Consider the following 24,153-nt stretch of genomic DNA (forward strand, 5'->3'; position numbering starts at 1 on the left):
GGGAGAGGACTTAAAAACCTGGAAGACTATTCAAAGAGCTACTTCAGTAATAAAGGAGTATACTAGGATCAATGACAAATTGGATTAAAGCATAGATTTTAGACAGTATGGACTAATTATAAAATATAAAAAGAAAAAGAAGAAGTTTTATAACCACTAAAGAGATTATGAGGCCAGGTGCGATGGCTCATGTCTGTAATCCCAGCATTTTGGGAGGCTGAGGCAGGCGAATCACTTGAGTTCAGGAGTTCAAGACCAGCCTGGCCAACGTGGTAAAACCTCGTCTCTACTAAAAATACAAAAACTAGCTGGGCGTCATGGCGGGCACCTGTAATCCCAGCTATTTGGGAGGCTAAGGCAGGAGAATCACCTAAATCTGGGAGATGGAGGTTTCAGTGAGCCGAGATTGCGCCCCTGTACTCCAGCCTGGGTGACGGAGCGAGACTCTATCCCCCCCAAAAATAAGAAGAACTTACTTGTTTTGGAATAGGAGTTACAAGAAATTAAAGAATGTGTAAGCAGAAACTCAGTTCTATGTAAGAAAACCCAATTCCCCCTGAGAAAGAGAAAGAGCTGGAGCCCTTTAAAAATTATCTGCCTGTTTTTCTGTGGCTAGTAAGCCTTATCTCTCCTCCTTTCCCAGGCATTGTGAAGACCCTGTTTCTCTAGCTGTGCAGCTGCAAGGTCACTAGACAGATAAACTCAAGCCATAAAACACATTTTTCCTTGGAAAGTAAGAAATGATATAATGCATGTCTCAATTAATTGAATAATTGTCTTTGTTTCTTGCTTCTGTAATATGCTTCCTCCTGCACAGATTCCCCCCTGCCGCCCCATGAAATCCTTAAAAGGTAACTTAACTCTTTGTTCAGGGCTCAGACTTGTTCAGGGCTCAGACTTTTTGGATGTTAATCCGACTGGGCCGGTGCACCTAAATAATATATCCTCCTCAACCCCTCGGTCTGATTCCTAAATTATCCCACAACAGTTTATGAAGTGTCCATGCCCCTGTCTGAAGCCCACCTCTTCACTTTGCACTCGATCCCAACCCCTCACTGCACTGACAACCACTCTACCAATCGGCCCCCTTCCATAACATGATCGAGTCTTCTGTCTGTGCAAGCCCTCCCATGCTGGGCATGCTGTTATTTCTCCCACCTTTTAAAAAAAGCCTTCCTCTACCTCACATCCCCATTATCCCCCTGAACTGCCACCACACCTATCCATGCTCCCTTTATCACAGGCTTCCAGAGGAATCATGACTGGCATCCAGTTCCACTCCCATCTTCTCCTGAACGCACCCCACTCTGGCCTTCATCCCACCACACCATCAAAAACATGCTTGTCAGCATCAGCCCTGATCTCCCTGTTGCCAAGCCGTAGCATACTATAATCTACCTCCAGTCCTTCTTCTGTAGCCTAACATTCAGGTGATTTACTCCTTCCTTGGGGAAATACTTTCTTGGCTTCATTTCTCAGACACAGCTGTCTGGTTCTCCTCCAACTCCACCAGCTGCTGCTTTCCCTTCTCCTTGGCCAGTTCCTTCTTATCTCCTAGACCTCCACAGAGTGGAAGCCTCCAGGGCTTGATCTTCAACTTCTTCCATCAACTCACCCTCTCTGGGTGATTGCCTTCAATTTCAAAGCTTAAAATATCATGTAAAATGTACACCTCCATCTTGGGCCTTTCCCCGAACCTCAGGTATTCAACCGCCTCCACAACACTTCCACTTAGATGTCTAACAAGCACCTACATTTGAATCTTGATTCCAATTCATTCCCATCCCCTCAAGAAATGCCTGCCCTTCAGCCTTCCCCACCAGCGAAAATGACAACTCCAACACCTAGCTGCTTAGGCCAAAAACCGTAGTCATCTCTGAGATCCCTCTCACACCCCATCACGTGCAATCCCTATGCAAATCTCTAGAGTTACACATTAACAACCTGCCCAGGACCTTGCTGCATCCCCCCAACCTACTCCCCAACCCTGCTATGACCTTGGTCAGGCCACCACCACTTACTGCCTGGACACTCACTGCAATAGCCTTTGGTCTCCAGGCCTCCTCTCTGCCTCCCCTAGTCTACTCTCCACACACGAAAGTCACCCTATAACATTACTGAAACGTCCTCACTCCTTAGCTCAAACCCTCCCTCCACTGGTTCCCCATCTTATTCAGAGTAAAAGGCAGTCTTTAAGATGGCCAACCAGGGCCCAGATAATCTGTGACTTCGTCTCCTCTACTCTTCTCCCTTGCTCACTCCATTCCAGTCATCCTAACCTCCCTGCTGTTCCTGAAACATGCTAAGCCAGCTCTGCTCCAGGACCTCCACCCTAGCTCTGACCTCTGCCCAGCCCCTGATGCTCCAGCTATTCACACATTTTGTACCTTCACTTCTTTCAGTTCTTGGTGCAAATGTTCACTTAGCTGTCAGGCCTTGCCTCCTCAACCTACAGATTTGAACAGGGCACTTCCCAACCTCCTTTCCCTGCTTTCTCTGTTCTACAGTACTGACCACCACCTGCATGCTATGTAACTCACTTGTTATCTCTTTTTCTCCCCACATTAGAATGTAAGCTCTATGAGGGCAGGAACTTTGCCCATTTGGTTTGCCACTGCATTCCCAGCTAGAACAGTGCTGGCACGAGACGCTCAATAAACTTGAGTGAATGAATGAATAAAAATTTTCAAATTATGTCAATATACAGCAAATTCATCACCATCATATAAGCACTCTGCTCTCAGATCATGCCCCAGCATTTTCTTCTCTTTGATATTTCCAACTATTCTCTCTTCTTGATTTCCATAAACATGTTCAAAATCCTCCCATGAGGCCGGGCGTGGTGGCTCACGCCTGTAATCCCAGCACTTTGGGAGGCCGAGGCGGGCGGATCACGAGGTCAGGAGATCAAGACCATCCTGGCTAACACGGTGAAACCCCGTCTCTACTAAAATACAAAAAAAAAATTAGCCGGGCGAGGTGGCGGGCGCCTGTAGTCCCAGCTACTCAGGAGGCTGAGGCAGGAGAATGGCGTGAATCCGGGAGGCAGAGTTTGCAGGGAGCCGAGATCGCGCCACTGCACTCCAGCCTGGGCGACAGAGCGAGACTCCGTCTCAAAAAAAAAAAAAAAAAAAATTCCTCCCATGTTAGGATGGAGGAGGCAGGAAACAACCTGCCCTGATTTTTCATTTGCATGTCCTGCCACCACCTTCTCACCTTCCCTTCATGGCCAGGCATCTCAGAAGAATACTCCATAATCCATACTTTCACAACTCATCTGACATCCTCTTCATTTGCTCCTCATGTTAGGGTTACCCAGGATTCTGACCTCAGACTTTGCATCATGCAATTTACTTCTTACACACTAGGGATCTCAACTCAAATGTCTTCAGGAACAAATATTGTTAGAAAACAGAATTATAAGGACTGAGGTCAGCTGGAAATTACAGGCTTCACCTAAAACTAAATTAAATTCAATACACTGTTGTCAAACAAAACACATCTACTGGTGTAGTCCATTCCCGAGGGCAAAACATGTCTATGTTCCAAACACACCCTGAAATAGTCTATATCTTCCTATCTCCATTACTACCACCTTACCCTACTGAAAAGCCTCCTCACCCTTTTCCATGTTTTTATTCTTGCCACCCTACAATTAATTATCCAAGAAGCAAGCAAAAAGACCATTAACTATGAATCAAGTGCCGTGCCTCTTCTGAAAACTCTATGAGGCCTGTCACTCTCTCCCACCCTCTCAGGCTCATTCACCACATACTAGATTTTCTACTCTTGTAATACCCCCAAAGCCCACCCCTACCACAGGTCTAGAATATTCTTCTCCCAGATCTTTGCCTAGCTAGCTCCTTCCCGACATTCACCTCAATTTATATGTTACCTTCTAAGAGAAGTTTATCTCTTATTATTAAGTCAAACAGCGCCACAGTCAATCACATCCATTTAAATTTCTTCAGCATTTATCACTATTTATTCTTGTATTTATCTGTCTTCTTCCAATGAAATAATTTCTCCCTAAGAGCAGGGGCCTTGCCTATCTGTCCATCACTATTTCCTTAACACTTAGAACAATGCCTAGCACACAGCAGGTACTCAGTAAGTATCTGTGAAACGAATGAATGACAACATTCTCAGTCAGTGGGTAAACTCAACTTTAACTTTAACCCCTATAAATTTAGAAGAGCAGCTTCTTGGGGAAATGTCTATCTTGTTCATCCACATATTCCCAATACCTGACAGAGAACTGGAAATACAAATTGAAAAAACGAGTTTTAAGAAAGAATCTATAACCCCTAGTTTGCTGATACTGTGTCTATTATTAGGTAATGTGCTAATTATTTCACATACATTTTTCTAATCCCCATGTCAAATTTGTAAGGTAGCCATCATCCCTATTATTGAGGAAACTGAGGCTGAAAGAGAGAATTAAGAGACGTTTCCAGTCCACATAGCACAAATGAGGCCAGAGGATTCCCACCTAGGCAAGTCTGGCCCCAGGGTATTCTTTCCTCTGCACTAATTCCACCTCCTGGTGGCGCATGCCTTGGAGTCCCAGCTACTCAGGAGGCCACGGTGGAAGGACAGCATGAGCCCAAAAGTTTGAGGCTGCAGTGAGCTATGACCACACATGTGAATAGCCACTGCAATCCAGCCTAGGCAACAAAGTGAGACCCTGTCTTAAATAAATATACAGGAGCATATGCATCAGTTATATGTAAATACTACACCAATCTATGTAAGGAACTTGAGCATCCAGAGGATTCTGGCATCTTGGGGCAGGGGCAGGTCCTGGAACCAATCCCATGGATAACTTGAGGGAACGACCATACTTCCAAATGGCTCTCTGACATCTACCTTACCCCCAAATGCAATACAAAATACAAAACCAAACTTGTTACCTTTCCTCCATTCATTCCCGCCGTTATCTTTAGTCTTCACCCAAATCCATCCCTATTAACTGGCAATACAAGCCGGACACCTAGGACCATCCTGATCCCTCCTGCTCTCTCACCAAATTCTAACGCTTCTAACGTCAAATACACTTCTGGAGCTGAGACCCACTTCTATATTCCTAATGCCCGTTGCCCATCACTTTTTATTCTGAACTATCACACGAGTCTCCCAACTAGCCTCCCCAAGTCTAGCCTTGTAATTACTAAGTTATTCATTCATATACAGACATGTAAACTATTAAAATTTATAGAAAACTCTTCAACAGTTGTCCCTATTTAGAAGGGCCTAATCCAAAGAAAACTCAGAAATTATGCAAAGATCATTCATGCAACATTCATTATCAAACACAAACCATGAAGAACCCTCTACTTGGCACCAAGAATGCAAAAATAAATAAGGCAGCTCCCCTCAGGGAGCTGACAATCCCTGTCAACTACGATAGTGTTAAGTGCTTCAACAGAGCTTTGCTAAGGGTGCAAAGGTAACAAAACCCACGGGAAGATTCCTCAAGATGTAACCTAATACCTAGTCTCTTCTCCAGAAAAGATTACACTTGTAAACCATTCATGGACATAACACATTCCTAAAGGAAATTTCCTTTAATTTCTCACATTATTGCATTACCCACCCCTCCTCCATCATCTCAAGTGAAGACAATATTTTTCTTCTATCCTATTTGAACTGAGTGGCTATATTTGCAATTTCTCTTGCTATTTCCTTAAAGTAGTGACCTCAAATTTCACATCTGGACTCACTAATTACATTCCTAGGTACATAAAAAATTACTGACTATAGTCATTAATCGTAGGTCTATGTATACAATTAAACACATTTAAAAGCACACGCCGTGGAACCCAAAGCCGAGTCAAACTTCCCCAAAACTCATCATTTACTCTTGGCACTTTAAGATATACTTTAAAACTAGGTAGGCATTTGGTATATTATTGTTCAAGGCTTACCGTTTTTGCCTAGAAAACTGAAATTTGGAGAAAAAGTTGATTTTGGAGCAGTAAAAACGCCAGTCGAATGACCTCAAAATAGTAACAGCAAATGGAAATATGGTCATATAAACAGCTGTTCTCCAAACGACTGACCTGAAGAGGTCCTCATGTTTTACTAAACAAACTCTGAAAGTAACAGCAAAGTAAAAGTAGAGTGTATTAACATTCGTCTCATTTCACGTTCTGTTGATAATGAAATCATAGGCAAGGAATGTAGGTAAACTATTAGGAATAAATGAACGCAACCTAGCAGAAACCAAATCAAGTGAGTAAACGGAAGACAAGGGCATTAAGCATTAAGTTAACAAGGTTACTTCCTGGGTCAGAATTTTAAACAAAAAGGAGGAACAGAACCGCCCATCACAGTGCACATAAAGGAAACACCACCGGTCACTTCACAAGCACACTGCAAGAAACTCCAGAGGGTAGCACGGAGAGGGCCTGTCCCTCAAGAGATGAAGTCCCCAGACAAGAGGGGAGGAAAGAACGACGTGATCCCCTAACAGTCTGTCTCATCACGCCCGGCCAAAGCCCAATGACACAGAGGCGTGCAATTAATCCCAACCAGGCGGAGCTCAGCTCAGAGGCTGCGCCAGGCGCAGAGGCGCGGGAAGCGCGGCAGTCCCCCTGCTCGCGCCCTGAGGCCGCCCCACAGCCTGCGCCCCAACCCGGCCCAACCGTCACTGTCCCGTCGGTCCGGCAGCCGAAACGTAGGCCAAAGATGCATGCGTCTGCCTCCCGCCTAGGCGCAGGCCGAGGCACCAGCGTCCCCACTCACCGAGCCCGCGTCCCCGACTTCGGAGGGCAGTGTGCAGCGGGAAGGTCCACGGACTGAAGAGGCGTCCCAGGGCACTGCAAGTGCGCGTGCGCGTGGTCCCCGCACCGGCTGGAGCCCGGAACGGCCGTACCGCGCCCGCCTCTGGTTTACGTCTGTTCGCGGCACCAGGCAAGGGGAGGAGACTGAGCCGGCTTTTGATTGGACAGCACGAAGACATGGGGCGGGAAGAAGCCCGGTGATTGGTGGGGACAGCGCGTTCCTGGATTTGAAGCGAGGAAGCCGCGCGCCCTGCGAGTCCGGAGGAGGAAATGGAGCTCTGCGCTGCCTGGGACCCGGGGGACGGCTCCCGTTGGCGCCGCCTTCAAGGTCTTGGCGAATTTGAAAATAATGCTTACTTTATTCAGTTTGGGTCTCCAGGGCACCGCCAGTCACTCTATGCGCAAAGAAGTATCCCCCGCCAACAAATCCCCCCCGATAGGTTTCGTCCTTCCGTGGGCAGATGCGGACCTTTCCTGTTGGTAGGCGCTGAAAGGCGTCAGGTTTCACCTTCAATCAGCTAATTCCTCGGGATCCAAGTTTCATGACATTTCGCCACATCTAGTCGCCTCTTTGTGACAGAGTAGGCTTTGTCTCGATTGCTTCCTACTTTTCTCCATCCTTCTTAGGCCACAAAACCCATCACCGCCATCTGCTCGGCACAGGCCCTTAACTACTTCACTGAGACCATGCCTTTCACTCAAAATGTATCTCAGTCTTTTTCAGTAAGGTCCCTTATCTCAAAATTTATTCCATATAGTCACAGAGGGAAAAGAGTCCCTCTTTTCCAAAGCTAACTCCTTAACTTCGTTCAAGTTACTGAAAGATGTCCGGCGCACCTTGGAGGAAAGAAGAGGGAAAACGCAAAGTTTAGAAGTCCCTAGACCTGAGGTTACTTGGGGGAAAGACGTCTGTTTACTTGACCACTTTCTACCTCCTGCAAACATGGCTCACCTGTCATTCTTGGATATCCTCTCCACTGGTTTCCTTCTCTCTGCCTACAAAAATGCAGCACCTCTCTACCCAAACACACACACCACACACCCATACACCACACACATACCACACACACCACTCACACCACAAACCACACACAACCCCACACACCCACATATGCACCACACACACGTATACACACATCCATACACACACACCCACACACATCACCCACACACCACACACACCCTCCACACACAACCACTCAAACCACACACCCACACACACCCCTTCCTTGATTCTGTTTCATCACCTAATGACCATTCTTGTTTCCTTCCCTTAATGGTCTCCACTTTTTTTTCCATAGAGGAAGCCAGGCTTCCACTTTTTACACCTTATTTTGACGCATTTCATGGTGTCTAGCTGGGTCCTTAAAACTTTATCAGGAATAGACTCCTAATTGTCAAACTCAGTGATATCTCCACAGTTCGACACCTCTTCTTGGAACCCTGCAGCCTTGGTATTTGCAAAGAGTAATTACCTTTATTCTACCTTTGTCCACACTCAGTGAGCAAAGATAAATGCAGAAAATCTCAAGATTTTCTGAATCCCAAAAAAGTAAGCCAAATGCTTAGTCCTAGAGCTGACCTCTCTTAACCTCTTTTTCTACAAAGCGGTCACACATTGGAGGTGAACTGCTTAAATGTGTCTACAGGTTCCGGACTGTCACTCACACCAGATCCTTGTTAATAAATGTCCTTCCTCCATAAATATCCTCAAGTCACCACAGCACTCCCCACAACACTCAGTAACCTGATAGGACTCTATTAACAGAGATCTCTGATTCAGAGTCTCGGCAGCAGGAGAGCCTGGACTCTTGACGCCAGGCTGCCTGGATCTGAATCCTGGCTCTACCTCCCTCTTCCAAACTGTGTAGCCTTGGGCAAGTAGCTTTAACCAGCCGGTTTCCTTGTCTGTAAAGTGGGGATAATTAAAGCGCTTGCCTCAGAGGCTTACTGTGAGGATTTAAAGCTACTTCTGTAAGGTATCTAGAAAAATAATGGCCCATGGAAATACTCAACAAACATTAGCTATTATCTTATGCCTCAGTATCTCACCTCACTTGCCAACTGGAAAGGAGGAACAGAACTCCCACTGTGATTTCCAAATCTCTTTAGACACTGAGTAGAGCCTGCAGAGGCCCCATGACCAGGGTGCCTCCCAGGGAATTAGAAGTGAGGCCTATCCAGTTTTAAGTTCAGACATCTCTCAGCTCCCCTTTTACCAACTGCTTAAAGTGGTATGCCTCAGCCACCAATACTCAAAACCTTCTACAGTGTAACCACAAGGTATGATTTCAGGTTAATGTCCCAGTAGTTCCCTAAATGAACCCTACTCTTTCATCAGACTGTTACTTACATCCTATTCCGTAAACACACCCCGGCCCTCTTTTACCTATTGAAATCAGACATCCCTTCCAAATTCTGCCAGCTCAAATAACTTGTCTCTTTTATGCCTACTATACAATCTCTACCATTATTACAAAGCTGAACCCATTACCTTTTGTAAATTCTAAAAATGCCTTCTCCCACGAGTGTAAGTTTGTGTGCAGACTACCTATTTTTCTACATACCCCAGTGTTTGGCACAGTATCTTGCACATGGTAGATGCTCAGGATTCACTAAATTAAACTGGAGAATGGTCTCAATTTCATTATTCCATTCTTACCCAAGGTACCTCTATGTCTGAAAGCTCAAAGACATGGCTTCTTAATTCTGAGTTAGATTCAGCATTAAGACTTCTTGTTTGATCCTCCATAAGGCTACAAGCCTAGCAAGTCATTTAACCAGAGGAAGACCTTTGAGAATTATTTGAAAAAGATATTTACATTGAAATGCTAACTTTAGAGACAAAACACTTTGATTATTAGACAATAAAACTCAAATGTTCCTTAAACTAAAATGAATAGGCTAGGTGAGGTGACTCATGCCTGTAATCTCAGCACTTTGGGAGGCCAAGGTGGGATGATGGATTGAGCCTAGGAGTTTGAGACCAGCCTGGGCAAAAAGTGAGACCCCTCACTAAAAAAAAATTTTTTTTAAATAGCCAGGGCATGGTGGCGTGCACCAGCAGTCCCAGCTACTCAAGAGACTGAGGTGGGGGGATCGCTTGAGCCCGGAAGTTCAAGGCTGCAGTGAGCCATGATCATGCCACTACACTCTAGCCTGGGCAACAGGGTGAGACACTGTCTTAAAAAATAAAAAATAAAATAAAATGAATAGAATCTTTCTATCAGCTCTTAATCCTTTGCATATTAAGCAGTACTAGAGCTATGACACTATTCAAGGAAAGGCGTCTCTGAAAATTAGAATAGTTATAATAATTATGTCACCTATGTGATTACCTGGTATTTCATGTAATCTGTTACATGAAATACTGTTCAAAAACACCTCTCTCTCTAGCCCTGATAAGAGGTTAAACCCTTGACAATTCCTGACAAAACTGAACCAACAAGCATATTACTAGTTTTAACCATTTTACCACAATTATAATCAAGTACATTCTCATTTTAAAATATTCTAGAAAATATTCTAATGTTGACTAATTAGACTGAAAGTCAACATCTGTCCATTCTAAATGTTAGTAGTCTACACACTGACTTTCTACCTTTTAAATAAATGTAATATTTGCTCACATCTCCTAATTTTTGTTTGGGTTTTTTGTGAGATAGTGAAAGAAGAGTAAGCCTTGGCAATTATCTTAAATAAAATACATTCTGTTTTTATAAGGCAAGAGATTCATATATTTTTAAATATATTTTATTACATAACCTACTTGGATAATAATTACAAAAGCTTTAAACAGTAATTCCAAGTAGTGAAAGGCAATTTCCTTCAAAAAAAAAAAGACCAAAAAGTCCACATTAGGTTTTGCTGCTTTATACACAGGAATGATTTATTTTACATACTAGTCAGTTACAACATTAGCCTGTAAAATGAAATCCATTTTTTAAGGTCTCAAAGGCAGAATAAACTTCATAATAATATGCTTTCACATTAGCCAGTCTGATAAAGCATAAACAACTTAAGACTATGGTAACAGTTTAAAATAAAATTTACAGAACAGGCACTTTGAAGTCAGCTACTGTGTGTAACTTCACAGTTAACGTTACTTGGACATATCTCATTTCATCAAAGGTTATCACCCAGTGAAGCAAATGTTCCTTTGATGCAGACACACAAACAGATTTAGGTTCTAAACACTGTATTCTGGTTGTAATACATGCAAGACAGACCCTAAGTTAGAAAAATCTTCTGAAAGAAAATGAAAAACAAAAAGCAGCCAGAAATGAAAGCATTTACAAGCACTTGAATAAGGCCTTTCAATGTTAAATCAGTGTTTTAAACCCCTTCATTCTCAGGTAAGGGATTAAGAGGCCGAGAGAGATATCGTCTGCGAGGGTGAGGATACTGGAGGTTGGCAGTGTCAGCATCGCAAGAGTGCTCTACCAGAGGAGGAGGAGGAGGAGGAAGGAGCTGGGCATAACTGGACCATCTCGATCCAGCCCGTGGGGAATCCAGAGGGGGAAAGAAATACCTGAAACAATGAAGACAGGAACAAAACACCAAACAAAACAAAAACAGGAAAAAAAAAAAAAACACAAGAAAAAGAGAAAAGTAGTAAATACAAAGAGAACCAAAGAGGAGAAAACACATGCTAGAAAAAAAAAAAAAAGCTTTAGTATATTCATGCCAAAACTAACAGAACATAATAGCACAAATCAAGACCCTTACTCAAATCAAGATTGCTTAAGCAAGTATAGAAACTTGAAAGGAATACAATCTGTTAAACTTAAAATGTCAAAAAATATATATAAATGTTACAAAGAAAAACATTAATTTTATAAATTCAAAACATTTTCTAATCTCTCAGAAACATCTGATGCTATTCTGTACATTTACAAATCTAGTTAAGTTTTTTATCTTAAGCAATGGTTCACAGCAGCAGCAAGCACACATTTTTTTTAGTGCATACATGATACTGGGAATACACATAGTATGGCTGGCTACTGCAACATGCTTTTGAAGAACTACAAACATTGAACACTTATTTTTCTGCAAAAGCCTTAGAATAGCTACCAAATTTTGATAAGTAAAAGGATTCACAGAATGACTGTGCCCTACTGTTATTCTTCTTCCATCTTGTAACTTACCGATAATACTTACGCATATTAGCAAACTTAAATATTTATAGCTTTGTTATCAAGGTCAGAACTTTACAGGATATGAATTAATTTAAACAGCAAACTAAATTAAGAAAATCTTAAGACATGGAATGCTGACATTAATTTACATGCACAATTTTAGTAAAATTTTAATGGCTTCTCTTAATAGTGTGTGTCCAAATTTTGATTTGAAGGAAACTAAGCCATGGAATAAATAACACCATAAAAATATACAAATGTATATAAGAAACATTTATCTCTTTAGTGACTATGAATTAAAAACTTATAAAAAAGTGTTTCCATCTTAGTCCCAAATTGTAAATGAAACAATACCAAATGCTTAACCTGGCTACAAACTGTACAGTCAAGTTCCTTTCATTTTACTATTACTACTTTATTAATTCACTCCTTTACTAATATTTTTTAAATATTACAAAGAAATGACAGAGTTGTACTGAATATCATGGATAAAGCAAATCTACAAAAAGTAAACAAATCAGCACTCAAAACAATCTTTATAAAAAATATTTATTCAATCTTCAAATTAAAATTATAAAAGTTCATCATTTTAAGCTGTTTTAAGAAAGCAAAAGAAATATGTCTATATTTTCCAAATGAACTAAAGTGGTATTCCCCTCCTCCCAACTACTCAGATAAGAATGGTAACAACCCTTTTAATCTTTAAACCCAAATTAGTTTCAGGAACATTTCAAAAAATTGTTTTGGTGACAATGTCTCAACAGAAAGCCTCTCCGTTTATATTTCAAAAGTTTCAAATAGTGTCAATAAACTGACTAGTACAAAAAAATATACACTGTATTTTTAAAGGCCTTTTGGATTGCGTTTAGTAGTAAGCAGGCTGCTGGTGTATCTTGGGAGAGGTCAAACGGCGCTGGGGAAGGGGAAAAGGAGCTCGCTTTCCATTCCTGTGTGCATGCAACAAGCAGCAAAACAGCAAAGTTACTCCAGTTAGCTTGTACTCAGCTGTGCTTTCTGTTAAAGGACATAATACAAATGGAAAAGGGAAAATGCATCACAGATCTAACACAGATGGTTATTGGCACAATAAGAATACAGATCAAAAAATAGAAGCTATTTACAAAAGAAAATATGCAGTACAGGCAGTGACCAAAAACCAGACTTTAAAAAATCAACTCTAATATTATTTGTTTCATGAAATAATCTTTATAATCTGGTATCTTCCACGGTAACCTGAAATTGTTTTGATGCACGTACTTAAAACCTCAAAATCAAAAGCAGAACTTCTTTATGAAAACATAACAATATAAAAATAGTTGAAATTTTAAATACAATTTTTTTCTTTTATATAGGATAACAAGGGGATATAACCACAGGACAATTCATTAGGCTGTGTTTTGACGTTTCCTGAATTCTATTCCAAATTATTCACAAAGGCATATTAAAATAATTTTATCTTACAAATTCACATATTTAAAATTTGAACATGGAAACAGACTCTAGATGACATCAAATATTCCTTATTATGATATACAAGAACGTAACATATGCTAAATATTCTAAAAATCAATCTTGGGTTTTATTATTTCCTCTTATTTCTATTAAAGTTTTAAACACAAAAGCCAAATAACTTAATGTACCCTCTTCTAAAAAGCCTTAAGAAATGTATTTTATTTAAAATTTCAGTTTGACCTAATGCAAAGACCACACTACAAGCACTAAAAAACACTAATGTTCATTTGGACTAAAACTCTCACCATTAAACCGGATAACCTTCCTCTCACTGTTGCGGAAGCAAAGTTGAATCTTAAACCTGTAAACATTTCTACCAATAGACCACTAAAGCTTCAGAATATAATGTAATGACTTCATAACCTACCTGCAAATATTATGACCAAGTAAGCCAAATACAGAGCTAACAAAATGAATTCTTAAATGCTAATACAAGCACATGTGAACATTTCCACTCCATCTTATAATCCATGAAATAATCCACCTTAAGTATGGCTACCAGAATGATTTAAAACAAAGATGATTTCCAGCTTTCCCATGAAGCAGCCTACCTGCCAGCAGAAGATCCATTTAATGAATTCTGAAGACTTGGAATATTTGAACCTAGGGAAGGATTTGAGGTTCCCTGCTGAGAACTCCCATTGACTGGGCTCCCATTACCTTTCAAAATACCAGTACACTTCCAATTGTCCATATAATTAGCTGAAAGGAAAATAATCAAATACATTAACATGATTAATACCAATGCCTAAGGGCACAAATCTGTACCCATGTCCTTAAACTACAATTAAAGAAACGAGACAGAGGCTATGAGCTACATTTCTTTCAGGATAAACATTAAAGACACTTTTTAAATGAAAGACATATTATCTCAGTTTTAACAACTTTTTAGAAGTTTTCAAAGTATCACTAATTTTAAAAATATAAAGCTTTCACCACCCATCTTACAGATACTAGCAAAGACAATTCTCTGAGCTACCACATTATGAAGTTAATATTAAAATCTTCATTATAATATTAAAGTCTTCATTATAATGAATTTCACTTACATATGTATGTAAGGTAATGAAGTTGTCTTCTTAATTATGCAAGTATAAGTTATAAGGGTACCTAATGTCTTCTGAAATGGATGTAGGTAACAAAACCTTTGGAGCTTCAGTGGCTTATCCAAAATGGCCTTATTAGTTTGAATGAAAAATTGGTCTCTGAAGACAATGAGCCCAACAAAATCAAGTTAGGCACCCTGCTGGGGAGCATGGCAAGGTGGTCCTGAATAAAGCCTAAAGGCAGAAAAGGACAGCAAAGCCCCTAAAATCAAATTACACTGAGGAAAGGAAGGTCTGGGCTGGTTTTACCAAAGCCCAAAATTGAACATGGGAGGCCCTCAAGCTTACCCAAACTGCACTTTGGGAAACAATAACTGCTAAATGGCAAATAAACAAAGATAGCTATAATTTTGAATGCTAAGTATGGGACACCATTCTATGGTGGTGCACAAATCACAGACATCTCTGCCTAATGGATAATCATCCAAGGAGAAGTGCAGAACCAAGCTACAGAGACCACAGTCAGTGTCAACTGACCAGACCTTCTCACTCAGCCTGGCACTTAGAAGAAACTTACAATCAGGGCCCCCAAGGCTCTTAACTTATGGGAGCTGCAGAGAAGAAGCAGGGAAGATACTGGATTTTCTCCTATTAAGGATGGATTGTCTAAAGCAATTTATTTGATAAAATAGGAGCGACTACAGTCCTTAGCCTGAGTTTGTAGAGCAGTCATGTAAGGTACATATATGACAACTGGTATCTTTTTATTGGAGATATTGCATATTCTGTTGTAATTATTTTAGTTTTGAAAGCTGCTCTGTTCCACATAACTTAAAAAACAATTCAGTCATTAACTTCTATGAACTAGGTAAACTGATGTTCAAAATAACATAAATTAATATGACATTAAAAGTAACTGTAAAAGACCATTTTTAAAAAATATTTCAGAGTTTACATTTTAAGTAAAAATTGCAGAGCAGAAATATAAACCAACAATTACCCCTTCACTGAACTCTTACCTTTCCACAATCTTACACACCCATCATCTCCTGAAGATGCTAGCACCGTTCCTGTTATATTCCAACTCACTCGCCAGACCTGAGAATTATGATTATCGAACTGAGCCACTATATGGATTTCAAACTTTGTTGGCCCACCAGAGGAAGTCAGTTCTTTCCTGTTAATAAAAAACATTTTCTGAGGCATTCCAAACAAAGTTTTAAAACATATATATATATACACACATATATATATACACACATAAAATGCTAAATTAATACAAGTGGTCTCACCACCACATCACTTTATAATAATGTGCACATCTGCACAAACCCCACACCTTGGCCCTTGAGCTGGGCCAATGTCATTTTCATTTAACTCGCCAAGACCTGGAGTGATCCCAGCACATAAATGATACTCAGTGACTGTTTCATGGAAGAAAGAAACAACAAAACAGGATGATTTTATTCTCCCACACAAGGCCGAAGAATAAAATAGATGACAATAATTAATTTACAAAGGCAGGGCAAGGCCAGGTGCAGTTGCTCACACCTGTAATCCCAGCACTTTGGGAGGCCAAGGTGGACAGATCACTTGAGGCCAGGAGTTCAAGACCAGCCTGGCCAACATGGCGAAACCCCATCCCTACTAAAAATACAAAATAAAAAATTAGCCAGGCATGGTGGCGGGCGCCTGTAGTCCCAGCTACTCAGGAGGCTGAGGCACGAGAATTGCTTGAACCTGGGAGGTGGAGGTTGCAGTGAGCCAAGATCAAGCCACTGCCCTCCAGCCTGGGCAATGGAGTGAGACTTTGCCTCAAAAAAAAAAAAAAAAAAAAAAAGGGCAGGGCAGCAAGTAGGAAAGAATGAAAGAATGGAAAGAAAAGAACTGAAATTCACAATTCAAAATTAAAGTTAAATATGTTATTCACAAGACTGTCTCAATACTAATTTAGTTTTCCCTAAATAGACTGCCACTTGTCATTAAATATTTATAGATTATCAGTTATATTTGGAGAATTGTTAGTATTAGCCTAAATAAAGCACAGTTAAGAGAATATAAATCTGCTCTTGACTCAATTCCCCTTTCCAAAAAGACATATATTTATATATAAAATGTTCATTAAATAATCCATTCTTCAAAAATGACATTAATTTAAAAGTAACTGTAAAAGACCATTTTTAAAAAATATTTCAAAGTTTACATTTTTAAGTAAAACTTCCAGAGCAGAAATATAAACCAAATCATAGTTACCTCTACTCTCTCCTCCACAAACAAAGGTAATCAGAAGGCAAGAGTATTTTCAAATTCATAAATGCTTCTAAAACTCACCTCACAGGCTTTAATGTAAAAATTCTCACATCTTTGGTCGCTATTGCTAGAATATGGAAAGATCTTCCCAAATTTGGAGCGAATGCAATATCATGAACAGGATCAGTGACTGTCATAAGAGTTTCAGCTTTTGCATATTTCCTAATGGAAAAACAAACAATTCACATTAACATTTTAGAAATAAAATGTGCAAAAATCCACACATCACTGCATCTCACCTTTTTTTCACACTGCTCACAATCATGTAGTGCTCACCTCTGTAGTGGGCTCAACAGCAGCCCCCAAAAGAATATGTCCAAGTCCTGACCCCCAGACCCTGTGAATGTGACCTTATTCAAAAATAGCGTCTTTGAAAATGTAATTAAGGACCTCAGAAGGACATCCGAGATTTAGGGTGGGTCCTAAATCCAATGTGCAGTAAGTATTCTTTAAAAAGAGAAGAAACGCAGAGACAGAGAGGAGGCAGCCATGTGAACACAGAGGCAGAGATTGGAGTTATGCTGCCACAAGCCAAAGAACTCCCGGAGCCAGCAGGAGCTGGACTAGACCAGGAAGGATTCTAGAGGAAGCACAGCCCCAACACCTTGATTTCAGACTTCCGACCTCCAGAACTGTGAGTGAATACATTTCTGTGTTAAGCCACCTGATTTGTGGTAATTTGTTATGGCAGCCCTAGGAAATTAATACAACCTCCCACGTTTCCTCCTTTGATAATGTACATTTAGCTCGAAACGCTTTAATAAAAATTTAATTACAATAAGGTCTTGGCGGGCCACAGTGGCTCACACCTGTAATCCCAGCATTTTGAGAGGCTGAGGTGGGAGAATTGCTTGAACCCAGTAGTTCAAGACCAGCCTGCGCAACACAGCAAGACCCCATCTTTACAAAAAATACAAAAATAGCTGGGCATGGTGGTGCACACCCATTGTCCCAGCTACTCAGGAGGCTGAGGTGGGAGGATGGCTTGAGCCCAGGAGGCGGAGGTTGCAGTGAGCTGAGATTACGCCACTGCACTCCAGCCTGGGCAACACAGTAAGACTCAACTGCAAAAATAAAAAATAAAAAATAAAAAAGGGCTTGATTTATTAGCCATTAACATCTTTCTTAGGAAAAGAGTAACACATTGCCTAAGTATTTGAATGTAAATAAAAAAGTAAAGCTGGTAACAGGAATTGAGGTTTTTTTGAGACAGTTTCACTCTTGTGCTGGAGTGCAATGGCGCAATCTTGGCTCACTGAAACCTCCGCCTCCTGGGTTCAAGTGATTCTCCTGCTTCAGCCTCCTGAGTAGCTGGGATTACAAGCGTGCACCACTACGCCTGGCTAATTTTGTATTTTTAGTAGAGACAGGGTTTCACCATGTTGGTCAGGCTGGTCTTGAACTCCTGACCTCAAGTGATCCACCCGCCTCTGCCTCCCAAAGTGCTAGGATTACAGGTGTGAGCCACTGCACCCAGCAGGAATTGAGTTAAGTGATAATAAAAGGAAACTATGCAAAGGCTATTTCATCCTTGCAATTCTATTTCTTTATCTATAAATACAGAATAAGAGGATGATGAAGGCAGTGGTAGATCAGAGTTTTCTACTAGGTTCTTCTAAGATTGAATATCCTGGACAGAACGGCAGCACCTAACCCCCTGCATGTAGGAGACTGGGTGGAGACATCTCCCCATCCCACCTTTCTACAGCATTCTGCACTTGACCTTCTTTTCATCCCAACATTCTTCCTAAAATCTCTACCAAGCTGGTACACACCTCAAGGTTCTCTCCTTGATCTTTCTCACCCATCCCATCACCCTAAGCAATCTCATCCACATCCTTGCTTCTACTGTGTGGTCTGCAGCAGCCTGGGAGCTTCTGGGAAATCCAGAATCTCAGCCCCCTCCTGGGGCCTACACAATCAGAATATGCTTTTTTTTTTTTTTGAGACAGAGTCTGGCTCTGTCGCCCAGGCTGGAGTGCAGTGGTGTGATCTCGGCTCACTGCAAGCTCCACCTCCCAGGTTCATGCCATTCTCCTGCCTCAGCCTCCGGAGTAGCTGGGACTACAGGGGCCTGCCACCATGCCCGGCCAATGTTTTTTGTTTTTTTTTTTTGTATTTTTTAGTAGAGACAGGGTTTCACCATGTTAGCCAGGATGGTCTCGATCTTCTGACCTCGTGATCTGCCCACCTCGGCCTCCCAAAGTGCTGGGATTCAGGCGTGAGCCACTGCGCCCAGCCAGAATACGCATGGTTTCTACACCCATGGTTTCAGTACCTATAAACCAATAATTCCTAAATCTATCCCCTGCAATTCAGGGGATAGATTCTGGCCTTCTACCAAAGGCCAGAAATAGGACAGGCGGAGCTAAGAGCACACATGCTGCAGCCAGAACGTGTTTGAATCCAGGCTGTAACGACCTTCAGCAAGTTCTCCGTAAAGTGGGAGGAACACCAGTACTGTGGCAGAGAGATTCTAAGTGCCCCCATGACCCGCACCTCCTGGTGGTCCCGCCCTTGTGGAGGCTCCTCCCCATGAGTGTGAGTGGGGCCCGTGGCTTGTTTTCTACCCAGGGGACGGAACATGGCAAGGTGGTGGGACAACACCTGTGTGACTACAACGCACAAGCCTGTGACGCCTGCCTCATGAGAAGACTCTCCTGCTTTCAGGCCTTGCAGAAGCAGCTGCCATGCTGTGAGGACACAAGGGAGGGTCTTGTGGCAGGAACACGAGTGCTGCCAACAACCAGGTGAGCTCGGAAGTGGAGTCTTTCCCAGTCTGGCCTGACTCTTGACCCACAGACATTGAAATACCGAATCTGTACTGTTTCAGCCACTGAGTGATAATGCTGTCATGCAGCAATAGACAACTAATCTCAGCTATTCTATCCATCTGCCTTTACACATCCCCACCTGGATGTTCCAAACGCACCTCAAACGTATGTCTGAAATAAATTGTGCTTACCACATTCACTCCTCTTTGTTCAGTCCCCATCTCAACAAGTGGCACTACCATCAGCTAGGTCAGAAACCAAGACTCACGTGACCTACAGCTGGTGCCTCCTAGACAAGTCTCCCCGGTCCCTCTTCATCCCACGCCACAGTGCATGTCCTCATTCCACATCATAGTGGGCTACTGCATTCATCCCTGAGTTCCTGCTCCCAGTCCACACAGCTGCCAAAGTCATCTCCCTAAAAGGTAAATACAACCTTGTAACTCTACTGGACCCTGCAAAAGTCCAAATGCTGCCAGGATAGAGATCAGACTTGGCAAGCACCACTCTCCAAAATCTGCCTGGCCTGTTGGCCTGCCCCTCCCCTGTCTCTCTCCTACATTAGCCTCCCCACCCACCGCCTCGACCCCACGCCCTTGTCTTTGCTCCTGCCTCCTCTCTGCTTGCAGAACACCCTCTGTCTTTCAAGATTCATGCTCAAACATCATCAGCTGAAACTTCTCACCCTACCAGGCAGGTATGTGCTGCCATCTCTAGCAGGTGACCATCCTCATCCATATCCTAGGCGCTGTAAGCTCCTTCAGCTCTTAGTACAGTCCATGCTGCTTATGAAATGTTGAACAAGTGAGATTTTTTTTTCTTACCTGAGGCAAGCTATATATTGTAATTAATTAAGGTGGCTGGGCACGGTGGCTCACGCCTGTAATCCCAACACTTTGGGAGGCCGAAGCAGGCAGATCACCTGAGGTCGACAGTTCGAGACCAGCCTGACCAACATGGAGAAACCCCATCTCTCCTAAAACTACAAAATTAGCTGGGTGTGGTGGCACATGCCTGTGATCCCAGCTACTTCGGAGGCTGAGGCAGGAGAACTGCTTGAACCCAGGGGGTGGAGGTTATGGTGAGCCGAGATCACACCATTGCACTCCAACCTGGGCAACAAGAGTGAAACTTCATCTCAAAAAAAAAATAAAAATAAAAATAATTAAGGTTATCTAAAGCTTCTCCTATCAGAAGGAGCCAAATAAGATCCTCAATGAGAGTGTAAATGAAGGGAATGAACAAAAAAGACTTTGTTTCTGGTCCTGACTCTGGACCTTAGACTAGTCATTCACTCTGTTGGTCTCAGTTTTCTCATTTGTAAAACAGTGTTAATAAAAGCTGTCTCCCCTACTTACAAGGTGGTTGGTAGGATTCAAACTTCATAACACACATAAAAATGCCCTGTAACCTATATAAACACATGGCACTTCTATTATCACTATCAATCCTAGATCTGTTTTAGTATTTTCACTCACAAATAAAAACAAATATATCCAACACTGGTTAATTTGGCAAATGTCTCCTGTCTACTAAATGGTGATACTACTTAGAAAAAGATAAACAGGCCGGGCGTGGTGGCTCACACCTGTAATCCCAGCACTTTGGAAGGCTGAGGTGGGCGGATCACAAGATCAAGAGATCGAGACCATCCTGGCCAAAATGGTGAAACCCCATCTCTACTAAAAATACAAAAGCTAGCTGGGCATGGTGGCGGGCGCCTGTAGTCCCAGCTACCGGGGAGGCTGAGGCAGGAGAATCGCTTGAACCCGGGAGGCAAAGGTTGAAGCGAGCCAAGGTTGCGCCACTGCACTCTAGCCTGGAAACAGAGCGAGACTCCATCTCAAAGAAAAAAAAAGAAAGAAAAAGATAAACAGGTATTAATAACGATACTACATAGTCCACTATCACATCTCCTCCACGTTCAATCTAAATAAGAACCTTCAAACAATGCTTACCTCAAAGAACCAGCAACAGAACTCCAAAAAGTGCTGAACTTAATAGGTTTGATTACTTCCCAAGTCAATAGCACACACCCCCACCTGCAGACATTCTTTCCCCAACACCACTTCCCCTCGTTTTTGATGCTGAAAATGCCAGACACTTGCTGTCTCACTCTCTTGCAGCTAAGGCATGGCTGGATGACCAAACTCCAGCCGCCAGCACCTGATAAGAAGCCTGCTAAGATACTTCTAGGAAAGGTGTTTTTTTCTAGAATACCCTTCTTTGTATTAGCATGTAAAACCTGACATTGTGCAGCTCTTTTGTGATCATAAGAGGGAGCTGTCACCAATGTACTAAGCATGACAGCAAGAAAAAAGTGGAAAATATTTAGGTAGGTCCTTGATGTCATCATTGAGCAACTGAGTCACTACCTAACCCCAGAACTGCTCCACCCTCAGGCTCCTTGTCACATGACATAATACAGGGAATCCAGCCCCAGTCTAGATTTATTCTGTTAGCTAAGAGACTAGACTCAAATGCAATCTCAGATTATTTTTAACATTGGATTATTTAGGTAATTTAGAAATACTTAGGTAATTTCTAGGCCGGCCGTGGTGGCTCACACCTGTAATCCCAGCACTTTGGGAGGCCGAGGTGGGTGGATCACCTGAGGTCAGGAGTTCAAGACAAGCCTGGCCAACATGGTGAAACCCCGTCTCTACTAAAAATACAAAAATTAGCCAGGCGTGGTGGCACGCACTTGTAATCCCAGCTATTCAGGAGGCTAAGGCAGGAGAATCACTTGAACTCGGGAGGTAGAGGTTGCAGTGAGCTGAGATTGCATCACTGCACTCCAGCTTGGGTGACAGAGTGAGACTCTCAAAAAAAAAAAAATAGGTAATTTCTATTTGCCTGTATTTTCTTTCAGAACTAACTGCAAGTTATTTATCTTTTTACTCAAATCTTATTTATGAAATATTTTCTTTTCCTATGTTTTAGAAAAAAATCTTTTTTTGACACTGCTGGAGTGAAGTGGTGCAATTTTGACTTACCGCAGCCTCGACCTCCCAGGCACAGGTGATCATCCCACCTCAGTCTCCCAAGTAGCTGGAACTACAGGCATGCGCCACCATCCCCACAGCTAATTTTTGTACTTTTTGTAGCGAAAGGGTTTCACCATGTTGTCCAGGCTGGTCTTGAATTCCTAGACTCAAGTGATCCACCCACCTCAGCCTCCCAAAGTGCTGAGATGGCAGGCATGAGTCACCTCGCATGGCCAATGATACACCTTTTACGTTTGGGGCTTATGTCTACATATTCATTCTGCTCAGCTCAGGTTGAAATTTACTTTAACAACCCCAACACTTCATGAAGCCTCTATAAAATGTGCTATTAATAGGGCTCATAGTTTTTACAGCTTAAAACACCATGAAAATCTCTAAGACCATTTCCCATCACTGCAGCACGTTCTACTGGACAGCACTGTTGAAGACTGAGCCTCTCTGCAGACAACAACAATCTAGGAAGGTAGAAGGTGTAAGATCCCCTTGGTAACATTTGGAATTGCAGAGCCCACGGGAGTAACACTAGTTCCTTCTCTACTGCTGGCCCTGCCTAAGATCTGACTATTAGACCCAAGAATTTTGTCTAGTACCTGCGAAGCCCATCTGATCACCTGACAGGTGCTCTCTTCTCCTGTAAGACTGAGTAGTGTGCCTCTGAGACACTGCTTTTGGCTCTCAGAAGCTTTGCAGACACTTGTATCTCGGCATGACCAAAATTAACTTACCTTCACATGCTGCCACACTCTACCCAAATCTGCCTTGTTCCCAGAGTTCCTTATCTCAAGAAATTACACACATTGAAATTACACACTGAACTCTTAAGCCAGAACCTTGGAAATCATCTTAACACCTTCCCCCTTCTCCCTCAATTCTCAAAACCAATCAATCACCAGATCCTATTGATACCACTTCTCAATTATTCTCAAGTTGTCCACTTATCTCCATGCCACTGCTACTACTATCCCAAAGCCACGTACTCTCCCACCTGGACTGTCTTCATAGCATCCTAGCCGTGAATCCACCATGTTTCCCTCCAAAACACTTGTCACACCTATAGAAGATCCATCTGATCCCATTATTCCCTATTCACATCACCTGTAAGATAAAACTGAAACAATGGACATTACTTCTTATAGATACAAGTCTTGCCTATTTCTCTCCACACTCATTTTTGCCCAGCATGTTCCAACCACAGTATAAATATACTCCCTCTCTCTTGCTCACGGCCTTACCACATGCAGTTTTCTCCACCAGGAGTGCTTCTGCCCCCTTTGTCTGGCTAACTTCTACTCACCCTATAGGTCATCTTCTAGGTGAACCTTCCTAGCCCCTAAACCAGATTAGGTTCCCCAGGTATAAGCTCTTTAGCACCTTAATTCTTCCACTTCATAAGATTCATCACCCTTTTTTACTATTATTTTTTGTTTCACTGCAAGATGGTACATCATACTGGGAGATCAATTACCTTCTCCTCTTTTTTTTTTTTTTTTTTTTTTTTGAGGCAGGGTTTCGCTCTTGTTGCCCAGCCTGGAGTGCAATAGCGCAATCTCAGCTCACTGCAACCTCCGCCTCCTGGGTTC

General features: G+C 42.2%; 2 protein-coding genes across 4 annotated transcripts in view; both read right to left on the reverse strand.

Annotated features, from left to right (window-relative positions):
- CEP192 (centrosomal protein 192) overlaps nucleotides 1-6,864 on the reverse strand; it is a 133,700-nt gene extending 126,836 nt beyond the window's left edge. Inside the window, exons 1-2 of one of the 2 annotated variants that reach the window (XM_063597166.1) lie at nucleotides 6,748-6,864; nucleotides 5,928-6,095 (exon numbers count right to left, since the gene is read on the reverse strand). In XM_063597166.1, coding sequence (XP_063453236.1) covers nucleotides 5,928-6,034 — 107 coding nt within the window. In that variant the 5' untranslated portion in view covers nucleotides 6,035-6,095; nucleotides 6,748-6,864. The remainder of the gene's footprint in view (nucleotides 1-5,927; nucleotides 6,096-6,747) is intronic. The other variant, XM_063597167.1, reaches the window with a different exon arrangement.
- Nucleotides 6,865-10,524: 3,660 nt separating this feature from the next.
- The window catches only part of SEH1L (SEH1 like nucleoporin), a 39,852-nt gene continuing 26,223 nt past the window's right edge, over nucleotides 10,525-24,153 (reverse strand). The window contains exons 6-9 of one of the 2 annotated variants that reach the window (XM_003817882.5): nucleotides 16,813-16,953; nucleotides 15,501-15,658; nucleotides 13,987-14,137; nucleotides 10,525-11,316 (exon numbers count right to left, since the gene is read on the reverse strand). In XM_003817882.5, coding sequence (XP_003817930.2) covers nucleotides 11,121-11,316; nucleotides 13,987-14,137; nucleotides 15,501-15,658; nucleotides 16,813-16,953 — 646 coding nt within the window. In that variant the 3' untranslated portion in view covers nucleotides 10,525-11,120. Of the gene's footprint in view, nucleotides 12,938-13,986; nucleotides 14,138-15,500; nucleotides 15,659-16,812; nucleotides 16,954-24,153 lie in introns of both variants that reach the window. The other variant, XM_003817881.5, reaches the window with a different exon arrangement.

Source organism: Pan paniscus, chromosome 17 (genome assembly GCF_029289425.2).
Source record: "Pan paniscus chromosome 17, NHGRI_mPanPan1-v2.0_pri, whole genome shotgun sequence".
Lineage (NCBI taxonomy): Eukaryota > Metazoa > Chordata > Mammalia > Primates > Hominidae > Pan > Pan paniscus.